Here is a 13,686-nt window from a genome sequence, read left to right on the forward strand (position 1 = left end):
AGCAGAGGCAAATACGTCAACCTCATGGTCAAACTCAGAAGCAGAAGATCTAACAACTGCACATGGTGAAAATGGTACCCAAAAACAAGAAGTGGATAATCTAACAACTGCACATGATGAAAATGATGCCAAAAAACAGGAATCCGTCATTCTTGAAGGAATGCCAATCAAAGTTGAAGCAAACTCAAAGGAGCTGAATGTTTCTCAAGAACCACCAAACGGGGCAGGGGCAAATACGTCAAGCTCAGGATCAAGTTCAGAAGCAGAAGATCTAAAGAATCAACAAGTGGGGCAGAGGCAAATACGTCCAAGGAAAAAAATCGGATAGCTGAGGATGAAAGAAATATAGCAATGAACTGGGACAGCTTGAGAAAGCAGGCAATGTCTATTGACACTTCATCATCTTGCCTTCCGTGTAAGTCAATGTTCAAACTTCAAAAAATGAAACTTTATAAAATTTGACATGTTAGTGAAGTCTTACTCTTATATATTCATGATATCATGTTTGCCAGGTGGACACAAATGTTGGGAGGATAGCAGTGAGACCGGGGTGGGTTCCTCTGCAACCACAACCAGAGTCCCTACAACTGCATCTACTTGAGATGTATCCAGTGTTGCACTCCATTCAGAAATATCTTTGGCCCAGACTGTGCAAGTTGGATCAATTGACATTGTAAGTTTGTAATTATACATACGTCATAAAATATAAAAAGATAATCACTAATATGTGCTTCTTTGATAGATATGAGCTACACTACCAGATGATTACATTTGGAAAGGTTTTTTGCACAAAAAGTAAACCAAGCTATAATGCATGTCCAGTGAGAGCTGAATATAAAAACTTTGCTAGTGCTTTTGCAAGGTACATGAATCTATCCACATATATATTTTTTATTTTTTTAATGGTTTAAATAATGAAGCATTCATCTATAATGGTGCAGTGCAAGGCTTGCCCTACCAGGTCCAGAGGAAAAAAAAGATAGTGGCTTCAAATGCTCCTATTCCAACAGATCCAGCACCACATGTGGTTATTACACCTCTGCCACTGCCTGAAGCTGACAATAAAACTGAAGGGGGTGTTGAGAAGAAATGTGAACCGATTATTGAAGAACAAACAACACCTCAACCAGAAGCCACAGAACTATTGCATATATAATTAATGTTGAATATATGATATATAGTATTTATTATATGAAGTTACTTTATCATCTGAATATGAAACTGAAACTGGTTAGAGATGATTATATGTTGGCATAGGAAGATGAAAATGTTAAATAGAATAGTGTTTTTTAGATCATTGTTAATTTGTTGTAAGGTAAATACGACATCACATATTCAAAGGGGAAAAAAGCTAAGATCTTGAGTTGTGTTTAGTTTTCTGTTCGGTGGATTTTTGCAAATTACTTACTCTGACACTGACATAGTTCCAAGTTAATTTTGATTCATTCACAACCATTTTTACTTCAAAAGGGCTAAAATCTGGGATTTTAGAATCGCCAATGGGCACGCAAGCAGTCCAGGTGGCACATGTGGTGGCAACTCCTGTGCCACCACCCATGGCAGGTCCGCCTTCAGCTGCAGGTATCACATCAAATGGTGCCTATGTTGGGATAGCTCCACGAGGAGAGGTTGGATCATGGCAAAGAGAATGCAAGGTCAGACCCACTTTTATTAAAAATGTAAATGAGAGACAAAATAAAAAATTACAATTCTGTCCCACCCAAAAAGGTGATGAAAGAAAGGGATAGGGATGGATTCAGTCAGTGCAAAAGACATGAATACCCTCCCCAGATCCATTTTGTGAAGACTTGGTAGCTGATGTTATTATATAAAAAACATATTTTGATGACCGGATCTTAAAACAACAGCAAGAAGAGGAGGAAAAGAAACGTCAAAGGCGAGAAAGGAAAAAAGAAAAGAAGGTAATATAATTTTCACCAACTTTTGTGGCCCCACTTAATAAAAGTTATATAATAAAGATAATAGGAAATAAATAGTAATGCAGGAAGGACGTGTTGTGTTTTTTTAACAGAAAGAGAAGGCAGTAGAGGAGGAAATCGAGGTGGACCCTGATGGGATTTGGAGGTTTTGTTTCTTCCAAAAAGTAAAATAAGACTGACTATACTTGTTTAAGTTCTTAATCACAACTGCATTAACAAGTTGATCTGTAAGTTTTATATTGTACTGCTCATCTTATGCCTTATACAAAGCACCAGAAAATGTTTATTCCCTACATGCGTCTTTGCCGATATTCTTTATTATTATTATTATTTTTATTTTTTTCATAAACTTACTAAGCAGCTTCAAAGCATACATACTAAAAAAACTTTTTTGAACGTTCAAATCGATGCTGCTGCACATACGAATACTACTTGTTTTACACTTTTACCACCTTTGAATCTTGATATAAAATTTTATAAGAGTATAAATAATAAAAGAGGAACTGTTATGTAAAACAACAAATATACCAATACTATGTAAAAATGTTCTTTTTCATCATTTTACATATTCAAACAAAATTTGTATACTAACTAAAGAATAGTTCATTAATTTACTATTTGTTGTGTGCAACTGATCTGCAAACATTTACATAATTCTCGTCAGTGTACATTGCAAAGTGGTGCTAAAGTAATTTGGGAAACAAAATTACATATAACCACTACTAGAAAACAACGCTTTAATTCTCGAGCATTTTAAGTATAAACTAGCTGAGCTTGGTTAGATCGTGATTGGCTTGGTTTGATTACAAGTTTTACTAAATGGGTATCCGTCGGGCGGGGACAGAGATTCCAATCCCCGCCAAACTCTTCCCCCGTTTGCATCTCAATAGATTTGTAAGGCTGATCTTACTCTGATTCTTCATAACCCCTTCCTTAATTCTCATTTCTTTTATCATACCTTAGTACTACATTCATCATTCTTCTTCTACTGATTTGTGAAGCAAATTGTTTTGAACATGATCTTTCTGATGAATTACTTAGACAAGCTACATACACAACTGCTAGACTTGGTACATTCAGGTACACCATTAATAGTTCATTAACAAAAAAAACACAGATTTATTGCTTTTGGTTGTTTACGTGACTCTTTAATTACTTGAGATACACTAAAAGTAGTATATTTTACAATCAGGACAAAAGCTGGAATGACATCAACAACAGAAAGCATTACAGAAAGCCTTTGAAGTTTCCTAATTAGTAACGAACCTAATCTTAACTGTTCCAGAGATTCGTCCTGCACCTCACATGGACACTCTAGTGAAAATTTACAAGAGCATGGAAGTTTCTTCTGGAGTCAACATACATATCACTCAAATAGAACCTCAAAATTTAGGTATTAGTTCATAAGGCATATATAACTTAAGATACATGTTCACACTTTTATCTTGGAATTTTAGGTCCCGAGCATCAAATAGAGAATGTGACTGCATCTAGAAGTAAGACAAAAAAAAGGCCCTTGGAAACACACCAAATGTATAAAACAAGAGAAAAACAAGGGAAAACCTTGAAAGGCTCTTGCATATAACCCTTTTGGTAAAATTGAAGTGTCTTATTATACCTGATTACACCTGATGCCCATTCTTCTATAATCACAGGAAAAATGGTGCTTCTAGATAAGTTGCTTCCAAAATTGAAGGAACATGATTCAAGGGTGTTGATATTCTCACAGGTTCATACTTTTAACATTTATATTTATATTTGTTATGCAGCATGAAAGTATTGGTTTAATCAAGTTTATTTCTTATTATATTAAAAGAATTTGTGGTGTACTATAATAGATGACAAGGCTGCTGGACATTCTAGAAGATTATTTGATGTTTCGAATATAAATTTAATTTTGTAGGAATCCACAAGTGGATTTATAAGCTCAGGATCGTGCTCATAGAATTGGGCATAAGAAAGAAGTTCAAATGTTCCGATTTTGCACTGAGGAAGGTTGTACTGCTGATGTCACAATGAGAACCCAAATCCAATCAGAATCCATGCAGTCTGGGCTTGCAATGCAACATTTAGGTGATCTTTTGCTAGAGCTTGGTCGCACAATGCCCACATTGCATATTGGAGAGTCTCTCGTATGTTTTTTTTTCTTTGCACTACAATAGTTATATATAAGTATTGTCATTTATTCATGTACAAGTGAACTGATTAAGGTCAATATTACAGGTGGTTGGAATTGGACCTAAAGTTGGTTGTTGATATAGGAATAGTGGGTGCTCCAAATGCAGGAAAAAGCATGTTTTTAAGTGTTATTACTGTTGACATGTACTGTTGTTTGTTATGTAATGTTAGGTAACTTGTTTGACATGTGATATCTTTTTTAAATGAATTATTGTTCTTATGTATGGTATTTTATTTTAGATGACATTAAGCTTATGCATTTTATGCAATGGATTCTATTTTTTGTATATGATATTTTATTTTCTATTATGAAACATAAAATACAAATTTAATTTGAAAATAAGTAAATCTATAAATAATATTTTTTTTTAACATTTAAAATTACGATACGCAAAAATGTATGTCATCTTCATTTATGACATGGCCTTTCTTGACAGGAGATTTCTTGATACGCATTGCATGTCATTAACACGCGCGTCGTAAGGTTACGACACGCGAATGTGTGTCGTCTTCCTTTATGACAGTGCCTTCCTTGATACGCATTGCGTGTCGTAAACGGACGTCATAATTGCGCGCCGTAAACGGGCGTCGTCTCTCTTTACGACAGGGCCTTCCTTGACGCGTATTTGCGCGTCGTCTGAGCCTTTTACGACGCGCAATGAGCGTCGTAAAAGGCTGTTTTTCTAGTAGTGATTATAACTGATGTGATAAATTATTTCCAACTTTTTTTTTTTATGGATATTGGATGTGTGGTGAAAAAATATCATATTATAATTTTTTTAATTTATAACGTTTCTACAACTAATTGTTTTGTTTTCTCCAAAAAAAAAATACAGCTCCATGTATTCATATGTTGTCCGTCATCTTTATAGGTAGTGTCTGTCTAAGAAGGGACAACCAAAGACAATGTTCGTAACGGTTGCTATGGACATAAACAACCAGACTCTGCCTATAGCATTTGGTATTGGCGTGACAAATAATGTTGACTATTCTACCTGGTTCCTGATGAGGTTAAAGGAAGCTCTCAGATTGGGTAAGGAAGGATCGATCGTTCATAACCAATATGGACGATGTCATTAGTTCTTGCATAGGTCAGGTATTCTCTGATTCTTGTCAAGGGTATTGTTGTAGAAGTGTGTTCATGTATTTGCAAACAAGAATTGGTGGAAACAGACAATTAAAATATTTTTTTCTTCCATGCATGCAATTCATATACTACGTTTGATTTTCAACAAACATTTTTGTCGGCTAACTCATGATACATGTGAGGTGCTTGCCAACATCGGTCACGTTTAATGGACAAGAGCATATTTCCCTTACATCTGTTGGAGTGTACTCAACATTGATATTCCATAATTATTCCTAGTGTTATCGTTTATGCAATATACTGATAATGACGCTTGGTGAGGCAATTTGCGACTACATATAGCGAACTTTTGTTGAACGCATCTCATGGGAGGTAAAATACCGTACAATATTGAATTTTTGTTACTTATAAAATAACCATAAGTGATAATATTTAATTTTTCGAGAGGTTGACTAGTGTACTCACCTCATATGCAAAGATGGTGCTTAACAAGATGACGCAAAAGTATGTTCGGTGGCAAGCAACAAAGATCCCGCCCGAGATCCCGTTTTCGTCTCCTTCCGACATTTTTTAAGCTTTTGATTTTTAAAACAACTTGTACTGTAGATCTGAACCGCTACACATGTTCATGTAGGAAATAACGTTGGCTGGGTATATTGTGCATTCATGCTATTGCGGCATCATGTTATTCAAACATCACATGTTTAGACGATATGGTTTAGATATATAAACCAACTGATATGTTTCGAACTACATACCAGATGCAAAATGTGCATCATGTTCCCCCTCCATTTGAATAGGAAATAACAGACTCATTCATGGTTGTTTTAATGCCTATATAAACCTATAATTATTTTTATCGCAATTAATTATGTTTGTAATCGATTTATAGTGATAAATGAAAATTATTATTCCCCTAAAATTTGTTACATACTATTAAAAAACATAATTTAGAAAATAGCATAAAGTTATTTAACCTACAAATAACAAAATACAAAATTTAAAAATACAAGACATCTTTTAAAAGATCTCAAGCATGTTTGTATGGAAAATCAACCATGTTATGTTTGTGTATGTATTCCACCATTGCCAGCTACAAAATTACTTGTTCATCTCCATTCATTAATTCATTGTCGATATCATAACAAATTTTGATAAAATTCTTCACCTTTGATCGTATATCTGGAAACTTAATCTTCACTTCTTCTTCAGTTCGGTACTCTCCAATATATAACTCATAGTGAAACATATTTTTTAATCGGACCCAACGTGATCCGTACATGAGATGTGGTAGATCAATGACAACCATATCATCTTCAATGGTTATCAAATCTTGAACGAGCGTGATCTCTTATTGTGTAGTCCATGGTTGGGATTGATTTGATATGTTTTATAAGTTATAACAAAAGATGTGAAGCGGAAAATCTTAACTTTTAAGTGCACATGTAACCTATAAAGGATTTATGTTTTCTCTGATTGATAGCAATAAACTATTGAATATCAAGAACCCTAAAGGTACTCTATAATAATCGAAATTCATATACCTTTTGATTATTATAGAAAATAACCAAACACAATTCCTTCTTGCAGAACCATAAAGGTACTAAAACCCTAACAATTAGAAGACTTGAGTATAAAGGAGATGAGAGAGCAGAATTTTGGCTCTTAGCTTGTGAAAGGGAGTGGACGAAAACAAGGAGCCCATGGATCCTATTTATAGGTGATTAGGAAACCTTAGAAACCCTATTGCCACATCATGGACATTAGATTGTCATGTGTTAATCTCTGGTTGACATGTATCTTGATGAATCACTCATTTCCACATCGTAGAGAACATTCCTTCACGTCGTCATGGTCAAAGTTTGATCGTTGACTTTGACTTCCGTTGACTTTCTCGAAATAACGACGTACTATCATCTTAATCTTCAAACGGTCATAACTTTCTCATACGAACTCTGTTTTCGACAATCTTTATATCCACATAATCCTCTTGACAAGCTCTACAACATTTCTTAATTATCTTTTGCTAAGTATCATTTCTAAGTATATACTTTGCCATCTATGTAACGATGTTCTTTATACTTAGGTGAAAAACTCCACATGATGAACCTTTAAAATAAAGTGTGACATCCTCATATTTACGGCCAGAAAATACTATTTGTTTATGCTTATTAAACCAGAAAATTATTGTAAAAAGATTAATTATGCGGAATTTGTCCAAAAAACATGATAATAGTATTATCAAAGCATTTTCAGAGAAACATGTTTCATTTATAAAACTCGGTGTGACATCGTCAATACAGTAACATAAGAATAAACAGGAGTTACAATGTCTCAATATTCTAACGATCTACATTTCCTTGAATCTTTCATACATCATTATCTAACTATCTTTATTTAATAAATTGAAATTCAAATAAATTGAGTGTGTCAGGTTGGGAAACCCAGTGAGTACATAGGGTTTTCAACCCACAGTAATATAGTTAATATGTTTAATTATCAAACAATTAACTTAATTACTGATGTGTGTGAAACCAACTAGTTTTAATCCTACTTTTAAATGTAAATTTAACACACAAAAGGCAGTGTACCTGTCAATTGTTGGTATAATTAAGCAAGCAGGGTATCGAACACAAAGAATGACAAATTAAACTAACTACTAGAATTATCTAAAAAGCAAATAATAAAAGGAAGGGTTTTCTCTAGTTTTGCAAGACTAGAAACTTAAACAATTAACTAAAACTTAAACTACCAACTAAGCAAACAAAGATCAACTAAATTCAATAGTAAAGAAGACATCTGTTTAGGGTTGAATCATTTATTCTTATGGTTGATTTTATGGCAAGTGCAATGGATTAACTTTTCATCGGCTACCAATAAGTGTGATTAGGTTCACGTTCGCTATTACTAATCCTTAGAAAACAAATCAATTTAAACAGTGGTCAGTTGGTTAAATTAACAGGTTTTCTAGTTTATTGATTCGGGTTAAGTAAGACTTGTAGTCAATGTTTTAAAAACCGGTTTGAACCGGCCGGTCGAACCGGTTGGACCGGGAACCGGGAGAGGAAGCGGTTCAACTATCACCGGTTTTGCATTGATTTCTGAACCGGATTGAACCGGCCGATTTTTAGAAAAAACTGGTTGAACCGGTCAAAATAAATCGGTTGAACCGGTTAAACCGAATAAAAACACATGAAAAAGAACCATTTACATAATAAACTTTAGTGATTTTTTTCAAATCTATTTAGTTTTCTCTAAATAAAAACATATGGTAAATGTTATAAATTCTTTTGATATGTTTGTATTCATCAAAAACTATATTTTGTTTCAGTATTATACTTTATTTTCTTTTTGACGTATTTGAATTGATGTAAAACACTAAAACTTATAGTTATGTGCTATTTTAATGTATTCGGATTCATTTACAACTTATTTTTTATGTGTATTTTTAATGTTTGAACTTTTAAACATCAAATTCATAATTTCTATATGTATGTATGTGTAGGAAAATAGAAAAAAATATGAAAAATAGAAAAATCGGTTCACCCGGCGGTCGAACCGGTTGAACCGGGAACCGGTCACCATACCGGCTCAACTAAAAAACCGGTTTTTAAAACATTGCTTGTAGTGGTTATTTAAATTGGTCGTTCAATTAACCTCTTGCTGATGGTTCGTCACACAAGCTCACACATTAACTTACCTATTCTCTATTAACCTTAGTTTCATGTTCGCTATTCCTAGGCATATAACAATGTTTTCACATAAATCATATGAGATTAGCAATTAAGAGATGGTCATACAACTTAATATACTAGTTAATTAACATAAGAATAGTTATAATTAACACATAAGGTTCTTTAACAAGCTTAACAAAACATAAACACCAAATTAAAGTAATCCAACCATAAAATCATACCATAATCATAAATTCATCTATCCTAAACAAAAGATAATAGTTTTAGCTCATGATTACAGTAAAACTAAGATCAAAAACGAAATCAAGTAGCTCAAACATAGTTCAACTTAAAGAATAAGTAAGAATGGACTTGAATTTGCCTTGATTCTTCTCAAAATTGGATCTAGGGTTGATTTTCTGACTTCCAGCGCCTTAGCAGGTCTTCTAATCGCAACTTTTCTCTAAGGGTTTCCTCCAAAAAGTCATGTATCGATCTAAAAGACCCTTTTTATAGATTAGAGGCAACTCGTCGAGTCTCTCATTAAATCCCCGTGTACGACAAGGCAAGGACTCTTCTCCTTCGAAAATGTTCGTGGGAACTCGTCGAGCCTAGGGTCAACTCGCCGTGTCCTTCTTGGTTTTTGGCTCTTTTCTTCTTTCTTTGATCCCCGAGCTCCCGATAGCTTCTCCTGCTTCCTTTTGCTTCCAAGCACTCCTTTTGAACTGAAAATATAATTTAAACGTAATTAAGCATCTTTTGTTCCATAATTGCAATAAATTAGCCAAAAAGTATTAATATTCTATACAAAATATATGACTAAATATGCACATATCAATTACCCATCCCCATTTTACTAGCCCTGTCAAAAATACCCGTTACCCGAATTACCCGCCCGATTTTTTCGGGTATCGGGTAAAATGGGTAGGGTAAATCGGGTATCGGGTAACCTTTTTCGGGTATTTGGGTAACCCGATTTTTTTTGGGGTCGGGTAAAGGGTAAATATTTTGGGTTTCGGGTATACCCGATTACCCGAAAATTTATTGAACAAATAATGGCCAGTATCTTTTATTATTATCACACGTTATTCATCCAAAGTCCAAATCCCTTTTGGCCATTCCCGGCTCCCTACCTCCGTCGTTCTATTTTCTCCTAAAAAACCCTCGATCAATTTCATTATGTGTTCACCGATCGAGTCTCGTCGCCGGTCATCGAGATCAACTCCGCTACTCCAGCCGGTCGTCCCCGTCGCCGCCTCAGTCCTCACCGGTCACAGCCTCGGTCGATCTCATTCTGTGTTCACCGATCAAGTCTCGTCGCCGGTCATCGAGATCAAGTCCACTACTCCAGCCGGTCGTCCCCGTCGCCGCCTCAGTCCTCACCGGTCACAGCCTCGCAGCTCGCGGTATCCTCTTCAGTCTGGAATCGAGATCAAATCAGCTTGAATGTAAGTGATAACCACCGATTTCTGAAATCATTATTTGATTTGTTTTTGTTCATCTGAAATCTGGCTCGTGCTTTTGTTTTGTTTTTGTTTCTATTTGAATTTTGTTATGACTTATGACTACTCGATGGAATTAGTAGTATCAAGAGTACATATCATGCATTGCATTTACAATTACATACACAGTTTAAGAATGGCAATCTGTGGTCCCAAAATCTAAAAAGACTATTGAAATATTCTGATTACAAAATGACATGGTATCAACATATTCTTTATCTTTACAATGTTGTTACCTGAATTATGATTCTGAAACAAGTGGATTGTCAATTCAAGATTTCATGGAAATTTAACCTTCCAAAAACTGCTATTTGTACTAAATAATAACAAGAAAATTTATGTGAAAATAAATCAAGACAGGCACGTGATTCTAATGAAACAGTGAAAAAAAGTGAAGTATATACCATGTTCATAAACAAACCCATCAAAACTGGAGCAACCAGGACCACCATTGAGCCAAAGAACTACTGGATCCTTAGAAGGATCTCTTTCTGAAAGCACATAATAATAATACAATTTTTTGCCACGGATTACATCTAATGTCACATACCTGTAAACCCATCAAACATTATGTTAGAAATTTATATTCAAAATTCATAAAGAGTTTGAATTTATATTTTCAAACTAGATTTTTTTGAAAATTATGCTTAAAACACATTATTTAAAAATAAGATAATATGTTTGTTGCTCACATTTCTATTATATTGTTTATTGCTATTTGCTAATATGTTTTTTTTTTCTTGTTTTAGATGTCAACAACGAATGACTATATTGAAGTACAAGATGAGACGATTGAAGTTGACAACCCAACCAATGATCAAGTTCCACAAGAAAAAGAGAAAAAAACTAAGGAATTCAACCCAAGATCGAAAGTTTGGAAAGAATTTGAAAGGTATAAGGACGAAAATGGTGTTCAAAAATGCAAATGTAAGCATTGTGGTGGCGGGAATTACAAGTGCGAATCGGGTGTTTATGGGACCAAAAATCTAGGATATCATTTAACTAGATGTAAAGCTTACTTGGATAAAGTTAATGGTGGACAAAAACAACAAGTTTTCCAACATGGTGATGAAAACAAATTGTCATCTTGGAAATTTGATCAAAATGAGTGTCGGAAAGCTCTAGCTCACATGTTGGTAGTTGATGAACTTCCTTTTAGCTTTGTAGAAGGTACGGGCTTTAGGTATTACAATAGTGTTAACCAACCATTGTTTAAAGTTCCATGTATAAGTACAAGCACAACAGATGTCTACCAATTGTTTGTAGACGAAAAAGAAAAAATTCGTAACTTTATTAAAAAAAATGTTGGTAGAATATGTTTGACCACCGATACGTGGACTTCTAAACAACAATCATGTTATATGTGTCTCACCGCCCACTTTATTGATAACGAATGGAAATTGAAAAAAAAAGTGTTGTGTTTTTCATCTCAAGAGAGTCACCGTGGGGTTGATATTGGAAAAATGGTTGAGAAATGTTTAATGGAGTGGGAAATAGAAAATGTTTTCACAATTTCCGTTGACAATGCAAGTGCGAATGATGTGGCAATTGACTTCTTGAAAAAAAGTTTTCAAAACTCCAACAAGTGTCTTCTAAATGGGAAATGGATGCACATTCGATGTGTTGCCCACATTTTAAATTTAGTGGTGCAAGATGGCATAAAAAAAGTTGATAAGGCGGTTGAGATAGTTCGATGGGCGGTTAAATGGATTAGGCAATCGCCTTCTAGAATTCATAAGTTTACCGAGTTTGCTAAGGTTGCTAATCCCGGTATAACAAAACATTTGAAGAGAGATGTGCCAACAAGATGGAACTCCACTTACCATATGTTGGAAATTGCCCAAGCTTACGAAAAAACTTTTGATAGATATGATCTTGAGGAATTTGATTTTCGGTACGAAATTGAAAAGGCGGGTTTGTCTATACCTTCATCAAGCAATTGGGAAAGGGTTAGGAATGTATGTCATTTTTTAAAACCTTTTCATGATGTTACTTTGAGGATTTCCGGGACACTTTATGTAACATCAAACACATGCATTGAAGATATATATTCCATTCGTGCGCTCTTGGATGATGCTATTTCCGATTCTAGTCTTTGTGATATTGCATTGGCCATGAAATTGAAGTTTGATAAGTATTTTGGCAACATAGAAAAAATGAATTTATTGCTCTACTTTGCTTTGATTCTTGATCCGAGGAACAAAGTAAAGTATTTGGTTATACTACTTGAGGATCGTTATGGAGAAATGGGGGTGGAGGCCAAAAAGAAATATATCATGGATTCTATGAATGAATTATATAATGATTATATAAGAATTCATTCTCCAAGTTCTACTTCAAGTACTGCCGAGTCTACCACTTCATCATCGATACTAGGGAAACGTCAAAACCCAGATTTTATGGCACCTAATCCCCCATTGAGAAATAAACTAAGAGAAAAGATGAAGACGAACATAGTTGAATCAATTGGGGAGTTAGAAAAGTATTTGCAAGAAAGTGTTGAAGACGACTCAGAAATGTTTAGTATTCTAGATTGGTGGAAAGTGAATAGTCCCAGATTCCCGATTCTATCATTGATGGCAAGAGATGTGTTTGCCATTCCCGTCTCAACCGTAGCTTCGGAATCCGTTTTTAGCACTAGTGGGAGGGTGTTGGATCCGTTTAGGAGTTCTTTGACTCCTAAGATTGTTGAAAGTTTAATTTGTACACAAGATTGGATTCGGGGTAGCATAAGTGACACAATTGATTATGAAAAAGATTGGGAAGAAAATCAACAAATTGACAAAGGTAATTGTTTATCGTTCATTATTTTAATTATTGTAAATTTAATATATTTTCCTTTTAATAATAACGTTATTTGACTTTTTTTATATAGAATTGAGCAAGATGAAGTAGTGAATGTGCAAGAAGAACGAGTATGTGCAAGAAGACGAGTATATTTATGAATGTCTTTTGAAACTTGAATGTTATTATTTTCGTAATATGTAATGGATTTCTATGTTTTCTAGATTTACGACGTGACTTTTTTTTGGTAAATGCAAAATATATGCATATACATTGATATCAAGTAATTTAAATGATTGACTTTGGTTGTTATTATTTCTTTTAAGTATTTGTTTTTTAACATCTTATTAGATTTGATTAAATCGTTAAACGAATACTTGATATCTCAAATATTATTGAGTAAAAAATCTCAATGTTTAAAATTTGAGCACGATATACTTATTTCATTAAATTTATTTTTAGGTCCCATTAATTTATTAAACAAAAAAAAAAAAAAAAACCGGGTAATACCCGAATTACCC

The 13,686-nt window shown here is 34.2% G+C and overlaps 1 protein-coding gene across 1 annotated transcript; it reads left to right on the forward strand.

Moving 5' to 3' along the window:
- Positions 1-1,499: 1,499 nt before the first annotated feature.
- On the forward strand, positions 1,500-13,276 carry LOC122195290 (zinc finger BED domain-containing protein RICESLEEPER 2-like). The gene is made up of 6 exons (XM_052766285.1): positions 1,500-1,655; positions 1,869-1,922; positions 2,033-2,104; positions 3,872-4,072; positions 11,131-13,168; positions 13,257-13,276. Exons 1-6 carry the CDS (start codon positions 1,500-1,502, stop codon positions 13,274-13,276), a joined length of 2,541 nt encoding a protein of 846 aa, XP_052622245.1.
- The last annotated feature ends 410 nt before the right edge of the window (positions 13,277-13,686 follow it).

This window comes from Lactuca sativa, chromosome 8, assembly GCF_002870075.4.
Source record: "Lactuca sativa cultivar Salinas chromosome 8, Lsat_Salinas_v11, whole genome shotgun sequence".
In the NCBI taxonomy this organism is placed as follows: domain Eukaryota; kingdom Viridiplantae; phylum Streptophyta; class Magnoliopsida; order Asterales; family Asteraceae; genus Lactuca; species Lactuca sativa.